This window comes from Vidua chalybeata, chromosome 17, assembly GCF_026979565.1.
Source record: "Vidua chalybeata isolate OUT-0048 chromosome 17, bVidCha1 merged haplotype, whole genome shotgun sequence".
NCBI lineage: Eukaryota > Metazoa > Chordata > Aves > Passeriformes > Viduidae > Vidua > Vidua chalybeata.
In genome coordinates, this window is record NC_071546.1 from 7,777,980 (window position 1) to 7,791,553 (window position 13,574).

Here is a 13,574-nt window from a genome sequence, read left to right on the forward strand (position 1 = left end):
ACAGCCCCATCCTGGGGGCGGTGGGTCAGGAAAGCAGCGCTGCCCACGGGCTGCAGGCTCTGCCTGACCCCTCTGCCCTCTGTCCTCCCACACCCCGTGGCCAGACTGACCCTCCTGTGTCCCTGCATGGCCATGGATCCCTTTCCAGCAGCCCTGGTGCACAGCAGTACCAGGGGCTATCAGGTCCCGGCCCCTGTCACTGGGGGTGAGCCCCAGCCTGGCCCCTGCCCATGGCTCCAGCAGCTCCTGCCTGGCCAGACCCAGCCTCATCCGTCCCACCAGCAAGGCAGCTCCCGGCACCCGCGGGTGCAGCCCTGCTGCATTCCAGCCTGGCTGGCCAGCCTGTGGGGAGGCTGAAATATTTGGGAGGGGAATGGAGAAGGGAAAGGGGAAAAAAAATAATAAAATAAAAATCTATAAAAAGAAAGTTTAAAAACACAAGTTAAAAAAAAAATACCAGGCGCGGAGTGCAGCTGCGTTCTAGTTCCAGTTCCCAGGTGATGTCAGGCCTGGAGCCTCTCCAGCCCTGGCCCCTCAGAGACGGTCTTTGTGGGTTCAGCACTGAGTGTTTTTCCTTCCTGAGACTCGGGGACACCTTCCTGTCTCAGAGAAAGCGGCCAAGAGCCTTTCCAAGGGTGTCCGCACACAGGAAGGGGAGAGGATGGGAGGGGAGCGTGGCTGAGCTCAGTGCAGGGCTGCGGCTGCCGGGGAGCCGGCGGTGGCCATGAGCAATCAGTGGCCACAACACTCACCCCACACGGGGCAAAGGGGCACCCAGCTCCCACCAGCCCGGCAGCTCTGAGTCACCGTTTCCCTCTCACGGTGCTGGGAGGGGCTGGAATGTACTGGGACCCACAGGCTTGTCACTGGGACATGCTGGGACCCGTGGCCCCAGTGCTGGGACATGCTGGGATCCATAGCCTCAGCAATGGGATGTGCTGGAATCCACAACCCCAGCACTGGATGTTATTGGGCACCCAACTTCTGCACTAGGATATGTGGGGACCCAGGGCTGTTACACTGGAGCTTGCTCTGGGGTCACTGTGCCATCCTTGGCACTGGGGTGTGCTGACATCCATGGCCCTAGCACTTTGAAACGCTGAATCCCACAGCCTCAGCACTGGGACATACTGGGATGCATGGCCTTTATACTGGAGCTTTCTAGAGCCCCAGTCTCTGGGACTGGGACATACTTGATGCACAGCTCCTGTGCAGGGATTCACTGGGGCTCATGGTGTTCATATTGGAGCTTGTTGAGGCTCCAGTTGCTGGCACTGGGATATACTGGGACCTATACACTCAGTGCTGGGACCTGCTGTGCCCCCAGCACTGGGACCACCAGCCCTTGCTGAGCCCCTGGGGGCTCCAGAGCTGCTACTTCACGAGGACGGTCCCCTTTTATGTGCAGGTTGGGTTGTTTGCAGAGCACAGCATCCCCCACGGCCCCTGCCCCCCGATAAACCCAGGGGCAGGGATTCTGTGTCCTGGGCTGTTTGGAGAATCTCACGGCTGTTTATTGGGGTCTGGGACACATTAGCCACGCTGAGAACAAACTTCTCCCACCCACCCTGGTCCCTGCTTGGGACCAGTTCTCACAGCTGCACCACGCTGTCAGCTCCATAAATCAAACCTGGGGGAGGGAGCCCGGGGCAGGCTCACCTCGGTGAGCAGGGGGCCAAGAGGTGCTGTGGGCTCCCAACAGAGCCCCTGCCCGGGGCGGGCTCCAGCAGGACCCCCAGCGTGCACCCCCTGCTCCATGTTGGCTCCAGGACCCTAGGGAGATAGGGCAGCTCCAGTTCTTCAGCCCTTGGGGGGAGCCCCCAGCTGCCCCATCCACAGCTGCCTCTGCTCCGTGGGACACGCCGGCCCCTGGGAGCCGCCAGCCCCGGCACAGCACCATTCCCAGGCTCAGCTATCTGCACCGCCCAGCCAGCCACGCAGAATCCCATGTGGGGATCTGGCCTGGGAACCCCCCATGTCCCCACCTGACCCCTTGCAGGTGCTGCTGCCTGCAGCCCCACCATGCAAGGTTCTGCATAGTCATCGTGGTGGCAGTGGCAGCCACAGTGGGGACAGTCATTGTGCTGGTGGCAGTCACAGTGTTGGTGGCAGCGGTGACGATGGTGGCAGTTGCAGTGGCAGTGACATCGCGCCAATCATGATGTACCAGGTGGAGGGCAGGGCACCAAAGCAGTTACACCAACCCTGACCCATCACTTGGGCACCTGTGGCTGCAGCACGGGGCTGGCAGTGCCATCCCCATCCCATGGCATGGCACTGACCCCCTTGGGACTTCTGCAGCCTTTCTGGGGCTAAAGCTGTCATCAGGGCCTGAGGACACAGGGACAGCTCACCCAGGGGTCTTACCCATGTGAATCCCACTGTGGCACAGGCTGGGATGGTACCACTGTGGGTAGGTCTGGGATGGTCACACTGTTTCCAGCGGCACAGAGCAGCAGTGCAGGGCTGGGGGTCCAGAGCCATCTTGGGGACCCCCACCTCACCCCACATGGGGGTGACAGGGAGGCACTGGCCCATCAGAAAAATAAGGTTTTATTTTCCAAGCAGCTGCACGTGCACAACCAGCATCCCCAGGGCCACGACACTGTCCCCCCGGAGCGCCTCGACGCCGGCCGCACACAGGTCCCTTCCAGTCCAGCCCCGGGGCGCGGGGACCCCCCTCCCCGGCCCTGCCCCGCGTGGGCAGCCTCGGCCACGGGAGCGTCCTCTCGCCCCACTGCCGGCTCCAGGGCCAGTGTCGGTGTGGTGCCAGCCTGGGCTCGGCCGCTGCCGCCTCAGGCGAGCAGCTCCCTCCCTCCCCGCTGCGGTCTCTGGGCTGGCGTGTGCGGGCTCCGTCTGCCTCTGCCGCTGTCTCAGGTGGGTGCTGCCGGACCCCGGCTCATCTCCGTGACACTCGCAGGGGCGTCACCCCTCGCACCTTCAGGCAGTTGCCCCCGAGGTCCCTCCGACTGCCCTGCAGAGAGAGGAGGGAGAGCTGCAGCTACCATGGGGTGTCTGGATGGGGGCACCCTGCTCCTGCCCACTGTCCACCTCACTGACTCCTCCATGGGGACCCACTGTGAGATGGCCAGTGGCTCAGTCCTGGGGTGGCTCTGTGCTGCCTGGAGTGGACAGACAGATGGGGCTATGCCTGACAAGTGGTTGGGTGTGTGGTGGGTGCTGTGGTAGAGCCCCAAGGTGGGTCCCCCTTGTCACCCTGCAGGACATAGCCCCCATAGCTGCTCAGCACCGCAAGGCTCAGAGCTGTGGCAAGGGCCAGTAGCACCCCAGGACAGACACATTACCCTAGACAGATCCACAGCCCTGGAGAGACAGGCAAAGTCCACACTGGGATGGGGAGACTCAGCCCTACCTTGCAGTTTACGAGAGCAACATCAGCCCAGTACTGCCCAGTATAACCCAGCACAGACCAGCGTGGTCCAGATTTAGCCCAGAACATTCCAGTGCACTCCGTGCAGCTCAGCAGAGCCCAACAGAGCCCATTTCCAATCCAGCCTATTTCCAGCCTTGCACAACTAAGCACGGTCCAGTACAGCCCATTTCCAGACCATTTCCACCGCAGTACAACCCCTTTCCAGCCCTGCCCATTTCCAGCCCTGTGCAGCCCCTTTCCAGCCTCAGGGCTGGGATGCAGAATCGGATCCCAACCCAGCTCCCCCCACTGCCCTCCAGCAGGAGCTTCCCAGTGCCTCCACAGGGTCCCCTGGGGGATCCAGCACTGGGCCAGACCCCTGGCTCCAGCCCTAGGAAGCAGCCCAGAGGATCCCAGCTCTGCTAGGGACGAGGGCTGGAGGACCCCAGGAGGGCTGGAGAGGCTGCTGAGGGGGGTAGCAGGAGCAAGGGAGCAACTAAAAATGGAGCAGCAAAATGTGAAAAAGCTCTGAGGGCTGGAGTGTGACCTATGGCTGTATTGCTTGGGGTCACACATGGGACATCTTGAGGGTCTGTGGGGCCAGTGGCTAGTACAGCAGCCCCTGCTCACAGCCCTGCCAAGGGATGTCCAAGAGGTCGGGCAGCTTCCAGCCCCTCACCCTGCGCCCCGTATCCTGCACAGCTATTCCTGGGTCAAGCGCACCCTGGCATGGGCAGCAGGGTGGCTCACCACCCTGGTGAAAGGTGTCCCTTGAGCTGCAGGGTGCTGGGGGAATCAGCTGGGTGGGCAGGGCAGGGGTGCTCTGCCACGGCCCAGCTCAGCCATGTGGGAGCTGTGCCAGTGCTGCCAGCAGACCTTGCATGGGAACCCTGGATGGGGAACTCTGTCTGGGCCCTCTCGGGGGGTGTCTGCTGGGCTCTTCCTGTCCTCATCACATCAGAGAGCTGCTGGAGTAGCCCTGCTGCAGTGCTGGTGGGCTGGCAGGGTTGGGGATGGAGATGGGGATGGGGATGGGGATGGGGATGGGGATGGGGATGGAGAAGGGGTCAGCCAGCGAACTCTAAGCCCTCCTGGGACAACCAATGCTGCCAGCTCCGGGGTGACTGTTTAACCCCTGAGACCTCCCAGCCCGGATGGATGTGGGGGAGCAGCCCAGCCCTCTGACGTGAGCAGGAGCTGTAGGCGTGTGGCTACAAGCAGGATTTGGCCAGGAGCAGCCAAAACTTCCAGTGGGAGCTGGAGCCAGAAGCTGTGGTTCTCACTGAGCTATGCCAAGTCTCCTGCCCCACGCAGCCCAGGCAGGGGCTGCTGCCCCCCATCCCTTGGGGACATGCTGAGCCTCCTGCCCCACTCAGGCCAGTAAGGGGAGGAAGAACCCTAACCCATCCCAGAACCCCGCTCACCCCTTTCCGCTGGTTGCTGAGACAGAAGGTGCAGATGCTGCGGGGCTGTTTGCTGTCCAGGTCGCCCTTGGCACCATAGATGGCACTGAAACAGGGCTGCCCGTCCTCGCAGCCCTCGCCCAGCAGCAGCACGTTGGCCAGGTGCGAGATGTAGCTGGAGGCCAGGCGGAGGGTCTCGATCTTGGACAGCTTCCGATCCACGGGCTCGGTGGGGATGAGGGTCCGCAGGGCGGTGAAGGCCGTGTTGACGCTCTGGGTCCGGTCCCGCTCCCGTGCGTTCGCCGCCTGCCTCTGCTTCACCATCACCATCGGCCCGGGCTTCCGCGGCAGCTTGCGGCGAGCCTCGGCGCCCTCGCAGCAGCCGAACGACTGGTCCGACGTGTCGCTCTCGCTCCGGTTCTCCTCGTCCTCCGAGAGCATGCTGAGGTCGGGGTAGAGCACGCGGGCGGCCACAGGGCGCAGCATGGTGAAGGCCATGGCGGGGTGCCCGCCCGCACCCCCGGCCCTGCTGGGGGCACCCCCCGGGCTGCGGGGAGCCTTCCCCCGCCGGCACAGCCGCGACGGCGGCTCCGGACGCCTTCCCGCTGCTGCTCCGCTGCGGCAGCTGAGCAGGGCTGGGACGACTGTCTGCAGGGGGAATCGGGATTTATACGGCCGGGGAGGGGCTGGCTCCGGAGCCCACCCCCAGCCGGCCCCCCGAGCTCCGGCCAGCGGCCAGTGGCCAGCGGCCAGCGGCCAGCGTCCTCACCCCAGCCCTCAGAGCCAGTGCTGGCTCTGGCCACTGGCCTGGCCCCACTCCGGCATGCTGGCCTGGCTGCAGGCACTTTGACCCCAGGTCGTGCCCACGGTGCTAAATGAACCGTGGCAGTGCCAGGGCCACTGTCCGACAAGTGTTCCCCGTGCCATGGCCTCTGGCACCTGCAGGGCAGTGTCACACACAGTCAGCGCACAGGCAGCGTGTCCCCAGTCCCTGCCTGGCTGTCTCTTGCCAGCCCTGGGTCCCGCACAGGGTGGCAGGAGATTAACCTGGGGCACAGGAGCTGGGATTGGGAAGGCAACCATGAGTGGGTGGCACTGGTGTGGTGCCTGGGGTGTTTATCAGAGAAATATCAGTGGGGGACATGCTGCTGCCCACATCCTGCTATGCCCCACTGGGACAGCGTCTGTGCCCAGGAGGATGCCCGGAGCAGTCAGGGAGCAGAAAGGGCAGGCAGCCCCGCAGGGATGCACTCCTTGCTCCTCTGTTCCCGGTGCCTGCCCACCACGGGAGGTGACAGGGAGACATAGAGAGGCACGGGCAGCACTGCCGGCAGCACTGCCAGGAGCATTTCCTCCTGCCCAGGAGGAAGGTGTGTGCCGGCAGTGGAAACACGGAGTCTTTTCCTGAGAGGGGAGCTATGAGCTGGCAGCAGCGGGAATCACTGGTGTCCTGGGAAGGGCTGGGGGTGCTCCCCAGCCTGACTGTTGCTCCTTGTCATTCCTTGGCACTCAATACCACAGACTATGGCCCTGCTCCTCCTCACGAGAGAGGTCAATGCGGGTCCCACTCTGCCTTCAACCCTGAGCCCAACGCTCTCAGGAGCAGGCAGGGGGGCAGCCAGCTGAACCAAGCAGGCAAGAGGCTTCCTGCCTGCCTTCCTCCCCTTCCTCCTCCTCCACGATGCTCCGGGCATGATGCAGGTCAAGGGGCAAAAACATGTGGAGGGCAGGATCTGGCTCCTGGTGGACGGCCCCAGGGCTGTTGGGGATGTGGCTGGGAGACTTGGCAGTGCCAGCTGCAGTCCCCACTGTCCAGAAGCTCCACAGCCAGAGAGGGATGCTGGGGGAAATCTTGGAGGCTTGCCAGGGCTGAGACAGTGGCCATGGAATGCAGCTGGCATATCACAAACCCCAGTGAGGTGGTCACTGGAGTGCCCTGGGGCCATGGAATAGGGTGGCATCGCGTTCCTCAGTGCCCCATGGGCAAAAGCATATGGTTGCAAGCCTGCAGCTTGTGGTATGGCTCCTGGGGTCTGGGTCCCCCCATGGGCTCTCCTAGTGCTTCCAGGGCTTGTGGCTGCTGGACCATAACAGGGGCAGCTGTGCTGCCTGGCACAGGCACCACTTCACTGCCTCCCATCCTGCTGGCTGTGAGCAAACGGCCCCTCTGCCCCCCGCGGGGCACAGGCAGTTCCTGGCTGGCGGGAACTCCTGCCCTGTTTTCCTTCACCATTTGTCTGCTTGTGCAGAGCCTGTAAATCACGCAGTGGGGGGCAGAGAGATGGGCTGGGGGCTGGTGGTCTTGCTGGGGCTGGGGACATGTAGGGCTGCACCCAGGGCCAGGGGTCCCACTGGGGCAAGGGACATGCAGGGCCACACCAGGAAGTGGGGACATGCAGGGCTGAGCAAGAGGACAGAGATCCTCCTGGGGATGAAAATGGGCAGAGGTCTGCACTGTGTCCGCACTGGCAGCTCTCACCATGCATCAGTCCCCATGAGGGAACCCGTCCTTCTTCTGTAGCATTTGCCCAAGTGCAGAGCCCACAAAAGGGTTTGTGCCAGCAGTGCCAGGGCAAAGCTGGGGATGGGCAGGCCCTTGGCATGACAGGCAGGGAACAGGCAGGGAACAGGCAGGTGCCTGTACAGTGAGGGGAACCCCCACTCTGCCCCGCTCTCACCCCAGAGTCTTGCTGAGCCATGGCTGGGGGTCCACAGCAGCTCCTGTCCCTGACAGGTGGTAAGACGGATGGCTGGGGCTGTGTACTCAGCTGCACGTCCCACACATGGCCACCAGCTGACAGGGACAGGCTGGGGGGATCACCCAGTCCCCACACCCAGACGAACTGCCCCAGGGCTTTTCTGGGTAGCACGGCCACGTGTGGGGTGCTGGTAGCCTGAGGGGTCTGGAACATGGCAGGGCACAGGCAGGGAAGAAGCAGCAGACAGGAGATGGCTCAGTGTGGGGTGGGGACAGCACACGTGTGTGCACACATGAGCGAGTGTGTGGGTGTGCAGCTGCACACATCTGTACATCCAAGCGTGCATGGATGTGTATATCCATGTTTGTGTGCACAGGTATGAGGCTGTGTGCACGTGTTTGTGCAGTTGCACGTGGATGTGGATGTGTGCCTGTGGGTGCTGTGTAAACCCTGAGTGCCACCACCTCCTGCTGCAGTGACACCTCCACGTTGGCACAGACGTGTGTATGTGTGACCACTGCCTCGCCAGATGCTGCACACAGAAGGATGGATGGACAGGAGCTGTCATCCCTGACTGGGAGAGCAGCAGGAGCCATGGGAAGCAGGGAATGCTGCTGGCTCCCTGCCTGTCCAGCTGCCCGCGGATGCTGTGGCTGTGGGGCAGGAGGACGCGTGGCAGCAGCCAGGTTTTCCTGTGCTGCCTGGCAGGCGTCTGGTACAGGACGTGAGCCCCTGTGCCTGGGCCCCCCCAGCTCCCCCAGCTCCCCCCAGCTCCCCCAGGCCCACTGGCCTGGGCTCTGACTCAGCTGGGCAGTGCGAGGCACAGTTGAGGCTGTGGCATCACAAACCTGCCAGCTTGGGTGGGTGCCAGGACATGGTGTGGTTTGCCACCACAGCTCTCCCAGCTGATCCAGCCGACCCCCGGGCAGTGGGCAGCACCAGGCAGTGGCTCAGGCATTCATGGGACCCTGCATGGGACATACAACAGGGAGGGGACATGGTCTGAGCATGGGGTTGCAGCCCTGACCCCAGTCCAAGCAGGCATCTCCTGCTTGGCGGGCATTGTGAGGTCACTGTGCTGGGCACCCTGAGGGCTGGGTCCTGCCTCTGCTGCCAGGGAAATGCCCCCTGCCCCCCACACCAGGGAGTGTTTATCTTAGAGATGATACTTAAGTGTAAGAAAATAAACAGGGAGCAGATGGGGCAGGGGCCAGGGCTGCCCCCGGCCCCACGGGAATGCTCCAGCCCTGCTGGGAAAACACCACGGCCAGTGAGGCAAATGGATTCCAGACCCGCAGCAGTGCTGGAACATGTGGCCACCAGGACACTGGGCCTGACCCTGTTGAGCCCTGGTGAAGCAATGCTGGACTGATCCATTCAACTCCACTCCACCCCACCCCATCCCATTCCATCCCACCCTGTCCTATCCTGTCCCATCCTGTCCCATCACAACCCATCCACGCCATCCTACCCCATCCCGTCCTACTTAGTGCCCCAAGTCCACAGCCCCTGACCAGACCTTGGCACTGGGGGATGTCCAGGACTGGCCCCTCTGCCTGTGGCTCCCCAGTTTCACGGTGCTCAGGCCAGTGAGGCCACGGGCCTGGGAGCTGCCCCATCCCAAATGCACAGTCCTGTCCAGCTGGGCACACACAGTGTCCGAGTCCAGCTGAGCCCAGTGAGGCAGGGCTCTCATCCCAGGGGAGTCTATCCCTGCTCCCCAACACTGGCAGACCAGAGATGGCAAATCTGGGAGCCCCCAGAGCCCCCGGAGCCCCCTGGGTGGGGAGGAGCAGTGAGTGCCATGGGGATTGGGCACTGTGAAACATTTGGGGGAACAGGAGAGTTTTCCCATTTTCCTGGATCAGGGCTGTATCAGGGTGACCTGGTGGGTCCTCAGGCAGTGTGGGAAGCACCAGCCCCCTCCTGCTCCCCGGGCTGTACCTGAGGGCTGGGGCTGCTGGTCTGGAAGGCATTACACGCCTGTCGCGCAGGGAAGTCTGTCCCAGTTCCGGAGCTGGGACCCCCCCCACCCGGCCCCGGGCTGGGGGGAGCCCACAAAGCTCCTTTGTTCCTGCCCTGGAACGAATGGATTGGAGGCAGCCGGATCGGCTGTCAGCCGGCGACACCAGAGACCCCGCGGGTCAGGCAGAGGGAAGGGGGACAGGTGGAGGACGGATAGATGGAGGCAATGCAGGGCTCTGGAGAGACCCATTCCTGTGCCAGCTGGGGGGCTGTGGCACCAGCAGCCCCTGCTGGGAACCAGCTCCCACTGCCACACTATGCCAGCCCCATGGATGCACCAGTCAGGCCTGGAGATGCTCACGCAGCACCTTGGACACAGCTCCAGTGCCAGGGAGCCCTGGGAGTGATGTCAGGACACCCTGGGACTGGCACGGACCTTTGGCGCTGTTTGCAGATGCAGAAAAAGCAGATCCTGCAGCAGGCTTCCCAGTGGAAGAAGCCTCCATGGCTTGCAGGAGTCGCAGGATCTGGGCAGTCTCAGTTCATTCCCACTTAGTGGAATTCCCAGCTCTGCTGAGCTGCCTCTTTTCCAAGGGATAAGGGGCACAAGCCCGGAAGAGTGGGGCAAACAGAGTTCATGTGAGATGCCCAGCAGTGGGGGCACACAGGATATGGGCAGACAGTCCCTGCCATGGGACACCCGTTTGGGAGCACTCTGGAAATGTCCACAATGCCCCAGGAGCTGCTGCAGGAGCTGCTACCTCCTCCTTTCACCCCCTGCTCTCTAACAAGAGGAAACTTTTTAGCACGCCACAATTCTTAGGAGAAATTTATGGCCCATCAGGGAGCCGTGGACCAGGGCTGCTCTCCGTGAGTGCTTGCAGGGCTTCCTCTCGGCACACAGCTGCTTTCATGCGGCACATGCAGCTCTGCCGCTCCGGAGTCTCCCTGCGGTCCCTTCCCCTCATCCAGCACCCCCAGCCCACCCTGCTCTTCCTCCCCAGTGGATCCTGCGGAAACGTGGAGGCAGTGGTAAATTGTGCCCTGTGCGATGCCAGCACTGCCAGCTCCTGCCATGCAAACGAGCCGGCCGTGCCCTCCTCTCCCAGCCCGTTTCTGCCCTAGGGGAACAGGATCCCTTCAGGGAGGAGCATGGCTGATGGGGCAGAAGTGTCCGGCCGCAGTTCCCGTCCCAGTCCTGCTGACTCACGGCATGGTGGGTGAGTCAGTGGCCTTTCCCCTCCCTGGATAGAGGCTCTTTGACTTAGAGGGATGCTGGGATGCCCAGGGGATGCTCGAGGCGTTTTTTCCAGGCTGCACGTGGGGTGATGATGTGGTGCTTGCAGAAATTACAGCATCCCAGCATGGCAGGACCACATGTGTCCCCACAGCTGCACCGGAGCTGACTCTGAATTCAGCTCCATGGCAGGGTGGGCTGGCAGAACATTGTCCTGTCACAGCATCCATTCCCTTACAGAACATCTATCTCCTTGCAAAGCCTCTGTCCCTGTTCTGTGTGCCCACAGCCACTGCTCTTGCTGGTGCCAGGACACCATGTTGTGCCATGCTGTGCCATGTTGGACCACTGCATCCCTGCTCCCAACCTCAGCACCCGCTAGCACCACACCAAGGAGCTGCAGGGGTTTTGATCATCTTTATTCCAGGAGCAGCAGCGGCTGTCCCCACCACAGGGTTTTGGACATGTCCCCTATGGAGACTGGGACCACTGGTGAGCCCAGAGTCACTGAGGGAGGGCTGGGGACTGCCCATGCCAGGTCGGCTGTGTCTCTTCCCTGTGTCCTGATTCTGTTGTGTCCCAGTTCGCCTGTACCCCTTCCCGGTTCAGCTGTGCCCCGAGTGAGCTGTGACTTGTCCCAGTTCCAGTGTGCTCCGGTTCAGCCATTCCCGCTTGAGCCATGCCCCGGTTAAGCCCATTCCATCCCGGTTCAGCTATTCCCGGTTGAGCCGCGCCCCGGTTTCGCCTGTTCCATCACAGTTCAGCTACTCCCGATTGCGCTGTGCTCCTGTTCATCCCACCCCAACCGGTCCATCCCGTCCCGGTCCATCCCGTCCCGGTCCATCCCGTCCCGTCCCGGTCGCTCCGGGCGGCGCAGCGCGGCACAATAGCGCCACCTGCCGGCCCCGCCGGGCTCCTCCCGGTACCGGTGAGAGCCGGACCCATCCCGGCCGCCGGGACCCCGGGGATCCTCCAAGTCTAGGGACCCTGACCTCTCCCGGCTGGAGGGACCATGGGGACTCCCCAGGGCTGGGGACGCCCACCACATCCTCATCAAGGGCTCACGGGTCGGAACCAACAGGGACAGAAGGGGCTGATGGGCATCCTCGGGGTGCTGGGCTAGCGCAGGTGAGGCGTGGAGGAGCCGAGGTAGGTACGGAGGTCGCTGAGGGTGGAGGGGATGATCTTGGCGGGGATGGTCTCCCGGCGGAGTGCCTGGTGGGCAGCATAGCGGTGGCAGCCCCCGAAGGAGTAGAAGTAATCGCCGCCCTCACTGCCTTTGATCCAGAGCACGTCGATGGGGGGCACCCGCTCGGGATCCTCCTGGGAAGGGGAAGAGACATGCAAGAGCAACACAGCCCGCCACTCCCAACCTTCCCTGACACCCCCCCGACCGGACTGTGCCAGGGCTTGAGTGCTGGCAGCTTCCCCAGCAGTGCCCTCTGAACGGGTGCAGGAGGGGCTGCCTCTGCATGCCGGGGGCTGTGCTCACCTGCAGGGTCTCCATCAGGCTCTGCACCTTTCCCGGCTCCAGCTCTGCCGGGATGGGCCGGATGAGGACCCGCATGGGCACGTTGTGCACGGCCGAGATGTGCTGGGTATGGATGCTCCTATCTTCGGCCTCAGCCATGGCTGTGGCTGCCGGCCGGCCTTGGCTTTCCTCTGTCCTGCTCAGCCAAGCCCTCCGCTCTGCCCCGAGCAGTGCAGCGCCCAGTCGTACCCCTCTACTTCCTCCTTGCCCAACCATCGTCATCGTCAGGGCCTCCGCCCCACCGTTTTGCAGAGTCACAGTGAAGGGGCAGGACGGACTTCCGGGCCGGGTGCCAGAGCCGGCTGGCCCGCTGCCTGCTCCGGAGAGCCTGCGGTCAGGGCTGCCCTCGGCTCCTCCTTCCCATGGGACACCCATGGGCACGCGGCAGCTGAGCCCCCCACCATGTGCGCTGGGGGTCCCTGTCCTGCCCCCTGGGGGTCTCGGGTCCCGCCTGGCCGTGCTGGGCCACTAAGGATCATCCTGCAGCTGAGATTTGGGATATGCCCCCCGCCTGCCTGGCTGTACCAGGATCACGTCCCCAACCCAGAGCCCCCTCCCTGCTGCGCTGACGCCTATGGGGTCCACAGCAAGGAAGATGAGGCATGAAACAACTGCAGAGCTGAGCAGTGATGCTGGGATGCTCCACAGCTGGGCAGGCATCAAAGAACTTCAGCCCTGAGTCTTTCTAGGTCATTTCTTCAGACCAGTGTTCCAAACGGGGAGAGGCTTCTGGGAGGAAGTGGGTCTCCCACCCCTCTGGCTGCTGCAACCGGGACACCCTATATACACAGCAGGGACACGATGTCAGGGGATGGCTGCTTCCAGCACCCTCACCGTGGCTCCCTGGTGTCATGGAGGACCCTCAGCCCCAGAGCTAACTTGGAAGCATGCAGATGATGGTCAGGGATGGTTTTGTGAGGCTCTGGAATTACTTTCTTGCAAAGTGAATCTGGTAATGACTTTGTGCGTGAAAGATTGCACTGATGTCACTGGGAGCCCAGGGCTCAGCTAGGTCTTTGCTGACAAGCTGGATGCTAAAAATAATTTGCCTTCCTCCATTAGCACCCACATCTGGGAAAGGATGAGGAAAGAGGGGTGGGAAGCAGGAATGCCTGTCTGCCCCTGGGAGCAGGGGCTCTACTGGGTTGTCATCACTGGCGAGTTCAAATAAAATTTGCTCACAGAATCCTCCCCATCCCACGCAGCGGCGCCCCGGGGGTGTGTGAGCATTACCAGTGCCCTTCCCGGGCTCTGCGCCCGCTGCCGGGATTTCACACGCTGCTTTACTTCCAGGTCAGCGCTCTGCCGTGCTCACAGCCCCCGGCGCTCTCACGAGCAGGGTGGCATCGTAACCTCTCCTTGTCAC

The 13,574-nt window shown here is 62.8% G+C and overlaps 2 protein-coding genes across 2 annotated transcripts; both read right to left on the reverse strand.

Annotated features, from left to right (window-relative positions):
• Positions 1-2,537: 2,537 nt before the first annotated feature.
• TCF15 (transcription factor 15) lies at positions 2,538-8,204 on the reverse strand. The gene is made up of 2 exons (XM_053958268.1): positions 4,798-8,204; positions 2,538-2,974 (listed from the first exon to the last, which is right to left on the reverse strand). Exons 1-2 carry the CDS (start codon positions 5,272-5,274, stop codon positions 2,900-2,902), a joined length of 552 nt encoding a protein of 183 aa, XP_053814243.1. The 5' UTR covers positions 5,275-8,204; the 3' UTR covers positions 2,538-2,899.
• A 2,871-nt stretch (positions 8,205-11,075) lies between these two features.
• SRXN1 (sulfiredoxin 1) lies at positions 11,076-12,657 on the reverse strand. The gene is made up of 2 exons (XM_053958267.1): positions 12,170-12,657; positions 11,076-12,000 (listed from the first exon to the last, which is right to left on the reverse strand). The coding sequence occupies exons 1-2, from the start codon at positions 12,581-12,583 to the stop codon at positions 11,797-11,799; spliced, it is 618 nt and encodes a 205-aa protein (XP_053814242.1). The 5' UTR covers positions 12,584-12,657; the 3' UTR covers positions 11,076-11,796.
• Positions 12,658-13,574: the final 917 nt, after the last annotated feature.

What these genes read in the sequence shown, in the direction of transcription:
- TCF15 (XM_053958268.1), bottom strand. Translation starts at nt 5,274, where the DNA reads ATGGCCTTCACCATGCTGCGCCCTGTGGCCGCCCGCGTGCTCTACCCC. An exon ending in TCAGCAACCAGCGGAAAGGG is followed by an intron (nt 2,975 to 4,797) that starts GTGAGCGGGGTT and finishes CTCTCTCTGCAG; the next exon opens with GGCAGTCGGAGGGACCTCGG.
- SRXN1 (XM_053958267.1), bottom strand. Translation starts at nt 12,583, where the DNA reads ATGGGTGTCCCATGGGAAGGAGGAGCCGAGGGCAGCCCTGACCGCAGG. An exon ending in GCCTGATGGAGACCCTGCAG is followed by an intron (nt 12,001 to 12,169) that starts GTGAGCACAGCC and finishes TCCCCTTCCCAG; the next exon opens with GAGGATCCCGAGCGGGTGCC.